The sequence below is a fragment of the Thermomyces dupontii genome (genome assembly GCF_041956625.1).
Source record: "Thermomyces dupontii strain NRRL 2155 unplaced genomic scaffold VTN31scaffold_9, whole genome shotgun sequence".
Classification (NCBI taxonomy): domain Eukaryota; kingdom Fungi; phylum Ascomycota; class Eurotiomycetes; order Eurotiales; family Trichocomaceae; genus Thermomyces; species Thermomyces dupontii.
Window position 1 is genome coordinate 596,407 of NW_027192315.1, and position 16,584 is coordinate 612,990.

General features: G+C 54.5%; 7 protein-coding genes across 7 annotated transcripts; 3 read left to right on the top strand and 4 right to left on the bottom strand.

The window, feature by feature from the left end:
• Positions 1-170: 170 nt before the first annotated feature.
• VTN31DRAFT_7417 (uncharacterized protein) lies at positions 171-4,399 on the bottom strand (the record flags this gene model as incomplete). The annotated part of the gene is made up of 2 exons (XM_069408136.1): positions 171-2,032; positions 2,104-4,399. 2 exons carry the CDS (start codon positions 4,397-4,399, stop codon positions 171-173), a joined length of 4,158 nt encoding a protein of 1,385 aa, XP_069257915.1.
• Positions 4,400-6,076: 1,677 nt separating this feature from the next.
• On the top strand, positions 6,077-7,175 carry VTN31DRAFT_7418 (uncharacterized protein; the record flags this gene model as incomplete). The annotated part of the gene is made up of 5 exons (XM_069408137.1): positions 6,077-6,189; positions 6,251-6,350; positions 6,396-6,414; positions 6,464-6,804; positions 6,864-7,175. 5 exons carry the CDS (start codon positions 6,077-6,079, stop codon positions 7,173-7,175), a joined length of 885 nt encoding a protein of 294 aa, XP_069257916.1.
• Positions 7,176-7,477: 302 nt separating this feature from the next.
• Positions 7,478-8,346, bottom strand: VTN31DRAFT_7419 (uncharacterized protein; the record flags this gene model as incomplete). Its single annotated transcript, XM_069408138.1, has 3 exons — positions 7,478-8,101; positions 8,167-8,234; positions 8,298-8,346. The coding sequence occupies 3 exons, from the start codon at positions 8,344-8,346 to the stop codon at positions 7,478-7,480; spliced, it is 741 nt and encodes a 246-aa protein (XP_069257917.1).
• Positions 8,347-9,249: 903 nt separating this feature from the next.
• VTN31DRAFT_7420 (uncharacterized protein) lies at positions 9,250-10,442 on the top strand (the record flags this gene model as incomplete). The annotated part of the gene is made up of 3 exons (XM_069408140.1): positions 9,250-9,269; positions 9,325-9,391; positions 9,453-10,442. 3 exons carry the CDS (start codon positions 9,250-9,252, stop codon positions 10,440-10,442), a joined length of 1,077 nt encoding a protein of 358 aa, XP_069257918.1.
• Positions 10,443-10,654: 212 nt separating this feature from the next.
• Positions 10,655-11,245, bottom strand: VTN31DRAFT_7421 (uncharacterized protein; the record flags this gene model as incomplete). Its single annotated transcript, XM_069408141.1, has 1 exon — positions 10,655-11,245. The coding sequence occupies one exon, from the start codon at positions 11,243-11,245 to the stop codon at positions 10,655-10,657; it is 591 nt and encodes a 196-aa protein (XP_069257919.1).
• Positions 11,246-12,564: 1,319 nt separating this feature from the next.
• Positions 12,565-13,230, bottom strand: VTN31DRAFT_7422 (uncharacterized protein; the record flags this gene model as incomplete). The annotated part of the gene is made up of 3 exons (XM_069408142.1): positions 12,565-12,732; positions 12,802-12,864; positions 12,925-13,230. 3 exons carry the CDS (start codon positions 13,228-13,230, stop codon positions 12,565-12,567), a joined length of 537 nt encoding a protein of 178 aa, XP_069257920.1.
• Positions 13,231-15,271: 2,041 nt separating this feature from the next.
• Positions 15,272-15,864, top strand: VTN31DRAFT_7423 (uncharacterized protein; the record flags this gene model as incomplete). The annotated part of the gene is made up of 2 exons (XM_069408143.1): positions 15,272-15,494; positions 15,593-15,864. 2 exons carry the CDS (start codon positions 15,272-15,274, stop codon positions 15,862-15,864), a joined length of 495 nt encoding a protein of 164 aa, XP_069257921.1.
• Between the last annotated feature and the right edge of the window lie 720 nt (positions 15,865-16,584).

Sequence of the window (16,584 nt, forward strand, 5' to 3'; positions counted from 1 at the left end):
GCATTGATCTGTCTGTTTGTCTGTCTCTGTCGCCGTCAAATTTACAAACGCTTCCATTAATGTCGTGTCTAATACAATGGGTCATAATCCATGTACAGTGAATTGAACATGTATAGACAAGACCAAACAAGCAAGAAAGAATAAAAAAAAAAAAAGAAACAAACGACCGATTATGTACTCTGTTGTTGACTTGCCGCCTCCCTCGCTGCATAAATCTTCTCCTTCTGCGCCTGCGCCGCCTGCAAACAATCAATATACGTCTGGAACTTGACAATCTCCCGCAGCAAGTACGACGACTTGCGCTCCCAGTTGGCCATGGCCTTGGCCGCGTTGGGGTGTCGCGGGGAGTAGGCCAGCATCATTGCGGGCCGCAGCTCGTTATGCTTGCGGAGTTCTTCCTCCACCCGCTGCACGTAGTTCTGCAGCGCCCGCAGCTGGTCTGCCTCGCTGAGCGTGGACGCCGCCATGCTCTGCTGCGGTGGGGTCCATTCGCTGATGTGCACCCGGTCCGCGGGGAGCTTGGCCCTGACGCTGCCGCCATGATCGATCGAACTGCGGATCGACCCCTGAAGGCTTGGCCGCGATGCTCCGGACGATGCTGGCGGGGACCGCGTTCCATCTGCAGAAGTAGTAGCCGATGTGATGGCGCTGTTGATCACCGCATCACTCCAGCCAAACTCCATGTTGCTGACTCCGCCGATCAGCGGCTCCTTGGACAGCCGCGCACTCCAGTAATTGGCCGTTGTCACAAACTCCTTGACAATCTCCGCCGTGCCCACCTGGAACAGATGCACCGCCCCCGTCGGTAGGCTCAGCGCCCACACGTGCGGCCGCGACTTGGAATACCCCGGTGGCGGCAGCGCGCTCGCAATCGTCTGCCGCAGCATGAACTTCCAAATCTCCTCCGCGTTGTCCATCCAGTTGCCGCCTCCGACGACCACCTCGCCGCCCCCGGCTTGCCGCTGCTTCGACTTCTGCCGCATCGACTTGGTGTTAAACGAAAACAGGCGCAGCCAACCGCGCTGAATCACCGCAAAGCAGTCCGTCCAGTTGCGGTCCTTGGATCGCTTGTCCACCGCGTCCAGGTGCTGCTTGTGCTTCAGCGGGCCCTCCTTGGCCCACGGCGCGCCTGCCAGCTCCAGTGACTCGTCCTCCAGCAGCGACGGCCCGGACAGCGTCGGGTCCTCCAGATCGCTTACCGAATGGCCCGAATCCTCCCGGATGATGGCGTGGCTCAGCGCATTCGCGAACCCGATCGATTGCTGATAGTCGCCCCGCGGCATATCCGATGAAAATGATTCAACCGACATCGATGTCAAAGTCTTGCCCAATGAGTACTTGCTCCACGTACTGGACCCGGAAGGCGTCCATACCGATGACTGATCGTCCAAACTCGTCCGGCTCGATGCCATGACTGACGGCGGATACAACCGCGCTCGCGACCGGTTCTTGGACGAGAACCGGCTGGTCGCCAGCCGCGACTCCATCGTTCGACCGCGCGGGAGAATGTCCGATCCCGTCTTGCTCAGTACGCTCGGGCTGCGCCGCAGCGTGTGCCCGTGGTGTGCGTTGCTCGGCGGCGCCAAGCTGTCCGCACCGTCCGAGCCATACAGTGGCAGCCTCTGCCGCTGGATTGAATTGTAAAAATCCTTTAGCACGGCCTCGATCTGGGCCTCCCATGCCTTCTTCGTTCCAATGAACGGCGTGTTGACAAGAGGCCCGACGGCTGTTTCCGAGTCCTCGGATGCAGCAGTGTCGCCGCGACTACCGGCCTTCTTCTCGCCTTCTCCCGCCGTAGGCTCCAAGTCACCGGAAGCGGCAGTCCCCGTTCTGGTGAGCATGCTGCCTCGGTGGCTAGACCGGGCCGGGCGGATCGTCTCAAACCCATCCGGCGCAGCATCGGCAGCTACGCGGGAGATGGTCGGCAGTGTATTCCGCACAAACTGACCCCGGGTCATCTTGTGATCAATATCGGCCATATGAAGGTCCGTATTGAGCAGCAACAACGAGTAGCAAATTGTATGAACCACATCTACCAAAAAAAATTAGCATCCACACTCCATAATGCTCATGGAACCTGGAACAAAAGGAGGTCCATCTTACCAACCGCCTTGAACCCATGATTGGGATTGCATTCGCACCAGCGCGCCGACATGGCATCCAGAACCCGATCGACCTGCTGCGTCTCACCTCTCAAGGCCATCTTGTTGCAGAGGCTCCGCAGCGCAGCCAAAATGTCCATATTCTTCCAGTTGAACAGCTCCATGTATGCCTTTCGGACCATGGCTCGATCAGGATGACCCAGCCACGTAGCCGCCGGCTCATTGCCAATGACCTCCTCTTGGTGGTCAAAGAACTTCTGAGCGAGCTCACGGTCTGCTGCACTGGGCCGTCGTTCTTCGTCGTCCGCAGCCTCCGTGGCAGAGTTGTCCGTCGCTTGAGCTTTGTCCGCCGAATCCTCGGGCAACTCAACCAATGGAGTGCTGCAGGCAGTGTGATACTGCGAGACATCGGAAGTGGACTCCTTTGCAGATTCCGGACCGCTTTCCCTGAGAGGCAATCCCCGATGCGAATATACTGACTCCGTAGGACTCAAATACGTACTGGAATGAGCTTCGGACCGGCCAGGAAAGTGATCTTTTGAAGAGGACGCTGGGGCTTTGTTGTCCGCCGTGGACCGCTGGGATTCATCATCCCGGTTGCTAGCGACAGGACTTGTTCTCGGCCGATCAGGTTGCCGGACAGCGAAATCTCTGGCATTCGATCCGGAGTCACTCCTGTCGTGCTTGGTGACCTCGATATTGAGGCTAGGCTTCCGTTTCGGACCGCCAGTGTTGCTGGAGCGTCTGCTGCGCTCAGGCGGACTTCGAGTGGGCGAATTTAGATCCGGTGAAGCGACATGCTGCGTATCTTGAGAGTCGTCCGAATGCTCCTTAGGAACAGCGACTCCGTCCACCAAAAACGGATCCATCACCTTTCTAAGGCTGCTTGCGGGGCTATGTTCGGCAGGCAGCGAATCTAACCCTTGGAGGTTGGACTGCACCAGGTTCAGCGGAGGCGGGACGTGATCGGCCACGGACTTCTTCCTACGGCGGAAAAATGACGCTTTCTTCACCACTACGTGCGTGCTACTCTCAGCACCCGTCTCTTTTGGATTCGAGCGCGGCGACTGGCGAGCCCCGGAGTCGGCCGTCTTGTTCTGTTGCGTGTCAGGCGTCTTGGAAGAACCAAACACCCGACGGAAAAATCCCGTTTTCTCCTTTGCCGGAGCAGGATCCTGTTGAGCGGGTGCAGCATTCGCGGGTTTTTGATACGACACAGTGGGACCGGGTGCCACCGCGTCAGCAATCGGAATCGATGGTGCTGGGTCTTCGCGTCCTTTGATGGTCGATGTGCCCAGGTTTTCCGAGCGACCACCTTTCCGCGTGGTAGTGCTCCGCGCGGATCTGTTGCTATTCCTTCGGGATAGGATTGGTGTCTTTGGCGGAGGAAAGTTCAGCGGATTGGTCGCGGCAAACTCACTGAGGTTGAAGGATGGTTCTCGACGCGGGCCGGCAGGAACCGTCGGTGTGGGAGCAGCCTCGATGTCATCTACAAAGAAACTCGAGTTCGCAGGCAGGCGGGAGAGAAAGGGACTCGAGCCGTAGTCGAAGCTCATTGACCGCCTTTTGCCGGACTCAATTGGCGGACCGGGCCCATACTCTGCGCTTGATCTGCCGTCCCTGCTGTCTTGGCGCGCATCATAGTCATCATACCGACTTCTGTGCATGTCTTCAAACGAGTGTTTCCCGCCATCGCCGCCGGACGACCCGTACGGACGGTGATGCGGTTGGTAGGCAATACTGCTGCTGCTTGGGCGGCGATTCCGGGCACGGGTTGCGTAGTAGTCGGCATAATGGCCTGGATAAACGTCCACGTCATCCGACACCGAGGAAGAATAAGTGTGTGCTCGTCCGCGAGCCCGCGAATACCGCGGGCTGGTACTGTATGGATCTGAATCGCCGAAGAACCGGGTTTCAGGAAAGAGCGGCGAGGTGGGCAGCTTGTCTAGAGAGAGCAGAAGGTTGTCCACCACCGAAGCCCTCGCCATGTGATTTGGATGGAAGGCCAAATCGTGCGGGTCGCGGTCCCGGTCCCGGTCATCGCCCGAATCACTCCCTCCTCTGCTGTTATTCTCGACCGGCGTAATGGCATCGTCCAGAAACGTCTGGGGAAAAGATGATTGCGTATTGAGGTGACGAGGCCGTTCCAGTCGGTCCGACCTGGCGCTGCGCGAAGGCGGCGTCCGGGGAGGAGAATGGCTCTCGTAACGGCCACTCGATTCGTACCGCCGCGCCGAGCGGCCCGATTTCGCGGCTGAGCGATGACTGGACGGCCGACTGAGGCTATCCAGGCCCATGGTCTCTGTTCTGATTTCAATGCCGTGTTGGGGAAGGACTCTCCATGGAAAAGGGGGGGGGGGGGGGAGAAGAATCGATCAGGCCGATGCAGTGCAGAATTGGTCGCCACGGAATTCGGTCAATGCGCGGTCGGCGGCACCTACGTGATCTGGCATCGGGATTGGTCTCGACGACAGCGCAATTGGGGTGATGGGATCAACAATGTCCAGCGAAGCGATCGAAAGGTACCAGAATCCGGGGTGGACGGGCACGCACGACAGACGATTCCGGGGGAGCTGTTCTTCCGTCTCTCCGATCTCCGATGTCGGCGACAATGCGGCTTCCCGATTCCCGAAGCTCGGCCCGGGATGACGCTCTGCTCGACGTTCACAGAAGGAGCAGAGGACAAAAGCACGAGCAGAAGAGGAAGGGAAGAACCCCAAACTGGGATAACTGTCAGAAGGTGGTGTGCACTAGATCTAAAAAGAGAACCAGAAGCCACAGTAGGAGGCTAGTGCCTGCCGAAAACAGGATCCACCTGCCATGCCCTGACGGGGTGGAGCCGAGAAGGGAAAACAGCAACGGGGGGTCCCACTCTGCCAGAAACAGAAAGAGCCCAACCGGCAACTGGCGTGTCCGTTGGATTCTTCTCTTGGTCGTCCAGCTGTGCAGTGCAGGGCTCCAGGGGTTATTATCACTCCTCGTGGGAAAATTTCATCGAACAACCCCTCCTGGCACTGGGTTCAAAGCGAAAGACATTCCCGGTCAGTATGTAGGTACTATGTACAGCCGCGTGCGAGGGTTGGAGCTAAATGAGAACTCCTTAACTGATAAATGAGTCTATTTACCCGACAAGATTCCTCTCATTGATTGGATATGGCGGGCGATTTGGATGATCAAGATGGTCCGATGGTGATTTGTCTATCGTTCGGGAAGGATGAATTAGCGCCATTCAATGACAATTGGGTAGGGGATGTCATGGGCAGATTCAGGGAGCTGGGTTGTCAATAAATGGCTCATAGGTATTGCCAGATGGTGCTCTTGAGTTGCTCGTCCTTACGACATGACAAGTACAGTACGGAGTATGTACCCAGCTAGCCATCCTCCGCGCCGTCTATGGAGATTGCGGAGACTGGACTTTGAATCTCGGAGTTTGGCGTTGGCGTGCCTTGCTCGATAAGGTTCGAAAGTCCCGAATCAATCAGGAACCAGTTCGAGGAGTATGTACGGAGTACGGAGAACAACTGTGCAATTCTTGAGATAGTAAACTTCCCCAAGGACAGTAATACCTAGTCATGATCCTACTACATGTATCTTTTTCATCAATGATTAATCACCATTCCAACATTGCACAAGTCAGCACGATAGCCTCCTGGACCAGTACAGTAATTAAACTAAAATCATGAGGCCCAGCCCAAGCTGTGTGAACACTGAACAGTGAGCCCAAATCACGTGATCTATAGCGAAGATTAATCACGTGATTCAACTTTCAAGCCCTGTTGCTGAGTCAGCAGTCCACGCCGAACCCGCCAAACCAGCCAACATCGCAACTGGGTGAACTGAACCGGCGAGGTTGAGACGCCGCGTCCAGGTGTATTTACAGAAGGACCACCATCTCCGAGCGGGAGCCAGTCGGTCGACCGGGCTTCCGGACACGACTGACTCAGAGCGTTCGCGATCCCTTTCCACGCACCATCATGAATCCGCACATCTCCATCCCTCGACAAAGCAATCAGTCCAGCTATGGCGGAAGTATCGGGCCCCCAAGCGGGAGCGGCTCGAGCGTTCGAGTCGCGCGGTTTTTCAAGAGGTTCTTACCACCGGCGTTGTTGCGTATCGGGGGAAAAGCGGAACGACTGACGGAGTGGCAGAATGCTCAAGTTCCCGCAAATGGACTTTGAGATGGCCATTTGGGAAATGACATCGCTCTTGTTTGCTCCCAAGAAAGTGTTCAAATCCATGTACTATCATGTGAGTGCATTGCGTTGTGTCCATGAACAATGATGCTAATAGAAGATTGTTTCTTTGCAGAAACGTACGTAAAGGTATCGCAGTATTTCCTTCTGCCCGCTAACGTCCAAAAGAAACGAAGAATACATGGCATCGTCCGGACCCGTCCTTCACCTACCTCCATTCCTTTTTCCTCCTGCTGACCGCTCTCGCCTGGGGTCTGGCATACTCGCCCGATTTCGGCTCCATCTTGCGTTTATCGCTGATCTTCATCCTTTTGCACTTTATCGGGAGCTCGCTCGTCGTGTCCACACTTGCGTACTTTCTCATGGGCCGTATTTTTGGAGTGGACGGGCTCGCGTCGAAATGGACGGGCCTTCGAGGGAAGACTCGACTGCGTAGACGCGGAGCCGCTCAGGGGTTGTTCGCGCAGCCCGGGGAAAAAGAGCAGCTCGAGTTTGGGTACTGCTTTGACGTAAGTCTTGATCACCTCTTCTTCTTCTTCTCGATGCGACTAATCAATACTGGACCCAGGTTTCGAACCGCGCATTCTTTCCCCTCTACCTCCATATTTATGTTCTGCAGTTCCTCCTGCTCCCTCTGCTGACGCGCACCCCGTCCAACTTCTTCACCACTTTCCTTGGCAACACCCTCTATCTTTCCGCCTTGGTGTACTACACCTACATCACGTTCCTGGGATACAATGCGTTACCCTTCCTGCACAATACTGAGCTGCTTCTTCTGCCGATCCTGGTGATGGGCGCTCTATGGTTGCTCAGTTTGATTGTGGGGTGGAATGTCGTCACTCACGGGCGGAGCGTGGAGGCATTATTCTGGGGCGTCTAAACATATATTATTCGCCCCCTGTCACATCGTTTGAATAGACGCGTACATTGAAGATTGCATGTGTTGACCTCGTGCATGCATTGGGGGGGTGTTTATTTTGTTTGTTTCTGGTTTCTTTGTGGAAGGAATTGGCGTCGGCGTTGATGATTGTTTATCGGTATGACTGACAAGCATACTTGTACTATCGTTGATGTAATATGTGGGCATTGGACGCTGTCTGGGACATAATATCCCTGACGATGAGAATCCAAGAGGCACTGATGTACTGTAATGAATGTCGGAGAACGCTGAGTGGCATAAACTCATTTCTTCGACTTCTTGGGCGGGCCCTTCTTCCCGGCCGCCGCCTGCTGCAGTTTCTGCTGCCGTTGGGCAATCAGCGCCGCCTTCTCTCTCATCCGGGCCTCTTTTTCCTCCTTCTCAGCCTCCTTGCGGGCCTTTGCCGCCTCCCGTTGTTCACGAATCAGCCGCAACCTTTCGAGATCCGCGCGCGCCTCCTCCGTTTTCCCCTCCATGTGCAACTTCATATATTTATCCCGCGCCTTCTGGGCCTCTACAGCCTCCCGTTCCCGACGGGAGAGTTCCGCGGTCCCATCCCCTTTGCTGGACTTGTTGGGCGTACGGTTGGGATTCGGTGGGATATCGTCATCATCGTCCTCGTCATCCTCTTCTTCAGAGTCTGTGGGCGGCAGGTCGCCCGGTTGCGCCGCGCGCTCCATCTCCTGCTTCTTGCGGATGGCGGCTTCCTTGCGCGCCTTGGCGAGGGCTTTGCGTTGCTCGCGGGTGAGGGGTTGTTCGGGGTTGAACTCTGGAGCGGCACCGGGGCCAGAGGAGGGTCCCGGTGCGTCCTCACCCTCCGAGGATTCCTCCTCGGAGCCGGTCTCCTCTTCGCTGGCTTCTTCGGAGAGAGGGTCGTCGTCGGGGTCCTGTCGGGAAATGTTAGTGGGTGTGCTTCAGCATCACGCTTCTTTCATGACACGGTGCTGCGTACCCGCCACATGCCTACTGGATTCCCATACTTGTCGACGGGCTGGACATCTCGACTGTAATGCTTTCCGCCTGGAGAATCCGTCAGTACTTCTTCAATCTCTCTCTCTCCAGTACATTCGTTCAAAGACGAACCTCCTCGCGTTGGCTTGGAGAACTTTCCGTTCCGACCACGAGGCGCCATGATGGTCAATCAAGTTCGAGGTAGATGAGCACTTGAAGGATCTGGAAGTTTATACTTGTTATTATCAGAAATGAGTCACAACACCCAGTCTTAAATGACCGTGCTAGAAAGAAGTAGAAGTACTACCTCAGACGAACAAAACTCACAGCCCAATTCCAACAACCACGTCAACCCAACGAGCCGCCCTGACCTGACTCAATCACAAACAAAGCAAGGCAGTAGGTAATAAGTGGCGCCTCCAACAAAGGGACACGGACACGGACACGCTACACAACACGAGTCCGTCTCGAACCCCAAACTGCCAACGCATCTGCGCTCTGGCGCGGCCCTTCGATGGAACCCCGCCGTCATCAGATCGACTGATGGATCATGGCGGGGTCCGCCCATGAGGTGCCACCCAGCCAATCACAGCTCTGAAATGCACGTGACCTGCTGCCGGGCTGGAATCTGGATAGATCAGATGCGGTTTGGCTGTTCGTCTTCAGTTAATACTGTAAGTCAGTGGCTGCAGGTGATGGATCAATTGAGGGGACGCTGTACGGAGAAGTGTGGGAATGATGGACGAGTGTGCTTGTTCAAACATTGACTGGCTGGAGGAGTCATGCTTTCATGCTCTAAAAAACTGGCCTCGCGCAGTTGAATTTAGAATTGTTCGAATCAATCAACAAAGGAGAGATGAACCAAAAGCAGTGGATAAAGCGTCAAAAAAGAACAATTGAGATTACTACGGAGTACAATCATCACTTGAAGCTGGCAAAATCAGGTCATCCCGTACTCGGACGAATTGTTGAGTGGACCTGGACGGCGATCCTCCGCTCCGCTTCCCCCGACGTCATGGCCTCGGCATTCATATTCCCCGGGGCATATCGCAAAGTGCTATGACTCGCATTGGAACTGTAGAAAATGACCAGTTCAAGCTCCAAGTCAGTCTCCTCCCCTTGGAAATGCTAATTATCCAAACACTAATATGGAAGCCAGACCAACCCACATTCTCTTTGTCGGCGCAGGCGCCGTCGGGTGCTTCTACGCCTCCCGCTGTCACCATGTACGGCTGCAACCAAGACCCTGTCCAACTCGATGGACAAGTGATAACTCACCAATTCTAGCCCTCCGCAAACATCCACGTCTCCCTCATCTGCCGCTCCAACTACAACGCCATCACGCAATCCGGCGTGCGTCTCGAAACCCGCTCCTTTGGCAACTACACCTTCCACCCGCACGCCACATACCCCTCCATCTCCGCCGCCGCGGATGACCCAAAGGCACCCGCCGACGGCTGGGATTATGTTGTCGTCACGACCAAGGCCCTCCCGGACATCACCGATGATGCGCAGCAGATCGCGCCGCTGATCAAGTCGGACAAGACCTGTATTGTGCTAATCCAGAACGGCGTGGGGGTCGAGGAACCGCACCGTGCACGTTTCCCGCGGAACCCGATCGTCAGCGCCGTGACGGTGATCAGCGCGGAGCAGATCCGTCCGGGCGTGGTACGGCAGAACCGCTGGACGCGGATTAGTCTCGGCGGGTATAGTAGTAGTACCCCGGATGGCAGCACATCATCCTCGTCATCAGACAGGTCGTCGCTAGCTAGTTGTAGTGATGCCTGCGCGCGACACCTCGCGCAGATCCTGAAAGATCATGGCGGCATCCGCGACGCGGAGGCCCACTCCGAGACCGACCTGCAGCTGATCCGCTGGCACAAGCTGTGCATCAACGGCGCGATGAACCCGTCGTCCGTGCTGTGCGGCGGCCGCGGAAACGCCGACATGGTACGTGATCCGGAATTGCGCGCCCATCTGCGTGCTTGCATGGAGGAGATTTTCCATGCCGTGCCGCGGATTTTCCCGGGGCGATCGCTCGATACCGTCGGGGCGAGCCCCGATCGTATCCTAACCAGCACGGAGCGCAACGTCGGCGCGAAGCCGAGCATGCTGCTCGATTGGGAGGCTGGAAGGCCATTGGAGTTGGAGGTCATCCTTGGGAATCCGATCCGCATTGCACGGAGACATGGCGTTGAGATGCCGAGGTTGCAGACGCTGTACGCGCTGCTCAAGTCTGCGGTGCAGATTCGCGATCAAAACAAGGCAAAACTATGATATGACGGAGATATCTACCATTTTTTTTTTTCTCTTCTGTAGTCTAGACAGTAATACAAGTATATGCTCTGACGTGACGTCTGTAAATATTGCTTGTCAAGGACGCTCATCCACGAACAAACCGAAACCCAAACCTCGAGACTGTCGCTCCAAGCAGACACAACCCTCCCAACATCATTGAACTGCCCATAAACATCTGCATGTACAGATACTCACCATCTTTGGCCTGCACCAGCGCCCCCGCAATCGGGGGACCCGTCAAAACGGCAAAACTGAGGATTGTCATCACCATGCCCATGCGCACGCCGGTCTTTTTTGAGGTCGGTGGTCAGCGAGCTCAGCGCCACGGGGAAGATCCCCTGCAGGACGGACGTCAGAATGCCGTAGGAGACCGACCAAGCCCACACTCCGGCGTAACCGTGCACGCCGGCCCATGCATACGCCACCACGGCACTGAGAATCACCGACGGCACCAACAGGTTCATCGGCCCCGTCCAGCGATCCGAGATGATCCCGGGAACGAAACGCGCCACGGTGCCCACCGCGCTCATGATCATCAACAAGTTCGTCGCCGCCGTGCTCGACGCACCCAACACGTCCCGTGCGTAGCTGCTCACGTAGAAAACCCCAATGTACAGGCCCCAGAGCACCAAGAACATACCAATCGAGAACAGCGTGTACGGTAACTCACAAAACGCCCGCCACTCCACAACCGGCCCGCTCTTGCGCGGCGGCAGGCGCTGCCGCAGCAGGAAAACCCCCGGCAGCAGCGTGCCCAGCGTGAAGAAGCCCAGCGCCCGCATCGCCCAGGGAAAACCGACTCGGTTGATCAGCGCATTCGCCATCAACGAGAAAATCAAGCCGCCCGTGCCGCAACCCATGATGATGGCCGTCAGGGCCACCGCGCGCCGCCGGTCAAAGTACGTCGGGATCAACGCCAGCATCGGGCAGAACATCAGGCCGAAGCCCAAGCCCTGCAGGACGCCCTGTGAGAGCAGCAGTTGCCAGTACTGCCGGCCTAGCGAGGTCAGGAAGAGACTGACAACCGTGATGATCGCGCCCAGCGACCATGTGAACTTAAAATATCCCCCGTCCGTCGCGCGGCCGGAAAACGTCGCCATGAAGAAGAGAAAGAAGATTTGCAGGGCGCCGATCCACGACACGTCCGACGGCGGTCGCGACAGGGTACTCGTGTAATACGACTGGAACACCCCAAAGGCGTTGATGTAGCCCCATGAGTTCACGCAGACGATGTGGCCCAGGAGCACTTGCGTCCAGGCCTGCCACCCACCGTCGGGCGGCGGACCGGGATGCCGGCCGGAGACGCGGGTGCGCAAGAGGGATAAGATTCGAGTGACGACGCTCGGGTGGTCATGTTCTCCTTGTTGCGTGCATCTCGCATCCTCCGCGGATTCTCCGGCTTCAGGGTCCTTGCGGCTGGGCGATGCTGAAAATGTATCGCGTGACTGGCCATTGGACCGAATTGACGTGGCCTCTTTCTCCAAATCTGCTGCCATTCCCACTCTAGTCCCAATTGCAATTCCGGGATGATGAATGCGTTCGTGGCCTGAAGTTCAGTGTACAATTGAAAATCAGCCAGCAATTGCCACCAACATGTGCACTTCCTTTTGACTGAATCGTTCGAAGCAGCGGTGGAACATAGTACTATCATTCAGATTTCTCTTGTAGTGCGACTGAATCGGAAGATATTAATGCCAATCATTATCCAAATGAACCATGATCGCACAATCTCCGGCGATTGTTGCATTGCGAGCGCCTTTCCTTCGATTTCCCGATGAAAAGAAATGTCGTAGGGCGTCCATTTGACATGTCGCCCCTCGTCAAACCAGTTGCCAGCACTCCCATTGACCAATCGTGTCATTGCGAATATTTACAGGATCCATTCTGCGTGCAAGACGTGTCGACACAACTGGGAAATTCCTTCCTGGCTTGCTTCTTCTTGCTGCCGACTGTCACTGTTTTGGACTGATCTACGAGTACAACTCGGCGGATCAATCACGAGGACGCTGAGGGTTCTGCAGCTCTGTGCCGACTAACACTGCTGACTAAGCGCAAGAGCTCTCGGAAGGAAGCAGCGTTCAACCAGCATGAAGTCGTGGACCTATGATGATGACTGTTTCTTCTCCGGCCCGCATCGATTTGCTTCAGCAGGCTCGACCGTCCCAATGAGTCTTGCCTGCTCATCACAATACTGTGCCATCTGGATATCCTTCTCCGACAGGCCTCGTGGAAAATGAGTCGTCCAATGTACTTGCACAGAGCCAGCTTTCTACGAACCACAAATTGGCAAGTCAACAACACAGTCGACAGAGAAAGGATGCATCAACGTGGCACGTACGACGGTCATGGTGGAATGGTGATTCCTTGATTTGCTGCGGATGCCAATGACTTGAGAAAAATCCTGTTTGGACTGTCAGCTTCAAGTCGCGACTTCGCGGCGGGAAAAAAGGGTTCTTCGCACCAGACACTTAGTGTAAGTTTTGAAATAGTACGTCTTCAGCAGTCCCATACGCTCCTCATCCAATTTCCATTGGCCTTGGTCAAGGAGCGCTTGAGTCCGTGGCAGTGCTTGCTCGCGATCGACTCCTTCTGCAAAGATCGGCTCCATCGTTGACGAACTCATCTGTCTCCGGACAGACCTTGCGAACGATTGGTGATATGTCAGCCCAAGGTATTGCCGTCGGCACAGACGGATCGAGCCGTGCAGGCAGCTGGCCATGGTTGATCCAAGTGTTGTTTGGTTGGCTGATGATATCCAGCGCATCATGAGCTCTGGGGAAGTTGCAAGTCGCTAAACCTAAAACGGGAAAGTGTCAATACTAGGCAATTTTATGCGGTCGTTTGCGTTTCGCTCATCCAAACGTCAAGTGTCAATCCCAAGTCCGCATTGCAGAAGCCCCAAATCTCAATAATTGCAGGATGCACTCTGCATCCTGTACTTTATCTAGCTTATTCATACTGGAAGCTCCGTACATATCACTCACCGTGGTCTAGAATGCCCGACATTGTCTGGGACTGATTGGCTAGAACGTCACATTCTGGTCAGGCTGACCGACGACGCATGCACAGCCATTGGCGCTTACTGTCGCGCTTGAAGTAACTTGAACACATTTGGTTGATTGATCAGGTGGTTGTTTCATGGAGAAACACGTCTTTTTGCACGACCCTATCTACATGAATGCGTAGAGCCAGGAGAGTTCTTTAGGATTCCAATCCCAGGCCGATTTGGCGGTGACATTTGATATTGGCTGTGCCATTATACCAACATTCAAAGCGACAAATCTTCCAAACTGTATCGCTCGCTTGGGCCGAAGGAAGCCTTGTTCGTTGCCACTTCAGTGTCCATGTGCACACTCAAGGCAGATAATATGGTCCCTGCATGAACTGCACTCTGTACAGCGGAACTATAAGATGGCAACCTAGCGAACACAACTCCTCACAGAGATAAAAAAAATGACGAAGAAAAAGAAACAACAGTCACCACTCCTTGAGATGTCTGAACCTCTGTCTTTGGACGACCGAGTTAAACGCATCGAGACCGCTCTGGGACGGAACTTCACCAACAAGACAATCGTGGAAGAAGCTCTGACCCTACCTGGTGCCTCAAGTCACCCACACAGTCGCCCCGATGCACACAAGGATCTGGCTCTAGTAGGCGATGCTGTGTTGTCGCTTGCTCTAATCATGGAAGGGTATCAGAGAGGTTACGACAGAGGTGAGATACAGAGCCTTTTTTTTTTCTCGTACGGATAGTTCTGATCTAAGGAACTAGCAACGATCAGCGAAATGATTTGCAGCAAAGGCAGCAATGCCCATCTCGCGGTGGTGTGTTCGAGATATGGATTCGACAAGCTACTCTACACGGATCAAGCCCAACCTGGCAGTGTTTCACACCGCACCCTGGCCACCGCTGTAGAGGCAATCCTCGGTGCGGTGTACCTCGATAGCGGAAGTAATATCCACGCTGTGCTCTCAGTGATGGAGGCACTGAGATTGGCTTGGCCGGGTGGGGGATCATTGGGACATCAGCAGCAGCAGCTGTCACTACAACAGCAACAGCAGACGAAGAAGAAAAAGAAGAAGAAGCAGCAGCAGCATCAACAGCAACAGCAACAGCAGACGAAGAAGAAAAAGAAGAAGAAGAAGAAGAAGCAGAAGAAGCAACAACAGCAACAGAAACAGCAACAGCAACAGCAGCAGCAGCAGCAACAAAAGAAGAAGAAGAAGAAAGCTTGACCAATGTTTGCTGAGATGAGAGCGCGATGCAATGGTAACTTTCTTCTGCATTACGATCGAAGCTTGCCTTTACCCGGGGATTCTTGTGACCTGTCTCTTTCAATTGATGTGATACCTTGTACAGTGTTCATTCATTTGCCATGTGCAGCGAGGGAAATGGCCTGCTTGTGCATCTTGATCGAACTCCTTTCTTTGTCACAGTCGCGCTTTGGAGTGTCTGGCATCAATGACATTTATCAGAGAGAGCCTCGAGCATAACATCCTGCCGGAAGCGTTTGAATGTGCCTGGATTGATCAGCAAAGTGGCTCTGCACAGAATCGCACACCTCCGTTCACCTGACATTTGTGCAAACAATCACAGGGAATTTTCAGTGAATATCCACATCAAAGGGGTGTTGACCTTGCAAAAAAAGGCATCCTCCAGCCAGAAGGTCTTGTTTATAACCGTTTTCACTGTCACGCGAGAATTTCCTCCTTCCCTGCTCTCTTTCATGGATACGGGAAACCCACAAAGACGAGTTAGATCACTCACCAAAGTCTGAACTGAACAACTTGACCACTGATCTCCCAAGATGCCGGAGCATTTGTCTTTCGACGAGCGGGTCAACCGCATTGAGGCCATCACGGGACGGCGTTTCAACAACAAGACGCTCCTGCAGGAAGCCCTCACCATGGCCGGCGGGCCCATCCAGCCGCCGTGTCGCAACAACGGACAAAAATCACTGGCTCTTGTGGGTGACGCGGTCCTGTCGCTGGTCCTTGTCATGGAAGGGTATCAGCGCGGGTATGAAGGAGGTGAGACGCCATTGTGTCCGCGGAGGTCTTTTTGTTTTTTTTTTTTTTTTTTTTTTTCTTTTATTAGCAGAAAAGTTTCTGATCCAGTTGAACACCAGGAATGATCTCCAAGGTTATTTCCGTTAAAGCGAGCAATGCCAATCTTGCGGAGGTGGGCATGGGCAACGCTCTCGACCGGCTCGTCTACACGAATCCTGCCCAGCACGGCGTTCTTTCTCCGCGGACCATGGCCACCGCCGTTGAAGCCATTCTCGGTGCCGTCTATGTCGACAGTGGAGAGGATGTTCAGGCGGTGCGATCAACCATGGAAGCCTTGCAATTGACGTGGCCCAATAACGAGTTCTTGATCGAGATGTTCAAGTGTTCCTGATGAGGTGGTGTTTTTCTCTCTTGCAGGCGCATCCATTTCGTCGTCTTTCGTCTGGGACTTCATGTGATTCGGTTGTTTCCTTTCGATTGATGTTTCATGCTTGTATGCAATCAACCAGCGATGCAATCTTTTTAGCAGAAAAGTTTCTGATCCAGTTGAACACCAGGAATGATCTCCAAGGTTATTTCCGTTAAAGCGAGCAATGCCAATCTTGCGGAGGTGGGCATGGGCAACGCTCTCGACCGGCTCGTCTACACGAATCCTGCCCAGCACGGCGTTCTTTCTCCGCGGACCATGGCCACCGCCGTTGAAGCCATTCTCGGTGCCGTCTATGTCGACAGTGGAGAGGATGTTCAGGCGGTGCGATCAACCATGGAAGCCTTGCAATTGACGTGGCCCAATAACGAGTTCTTGATCGAGATGTTCAAGTGTTCCTGATGAGGTGGTGTTTTTCTCTCTTGCAGGCGCATCCATTTCGTCGTCTTTCGTCTGGGACTTCATGTGATTCGGTTGTTTCCTTTCGATTGATGTTTCATGCTTGTATGCAATCAACCAGCGATGCAATCATACGATCGGGTTGAAGAATTTTCACCGATTTTGAGGACTGTAGGTAGAAAAATGGCTCACCTCCCAAGGCGAATGGGCCGACTTCCGAGATGCGAGGCAAAGAGCTCGTACCTCGAATTTTCGATGACGTTACGAAGATCAAAGGAGCAAGAT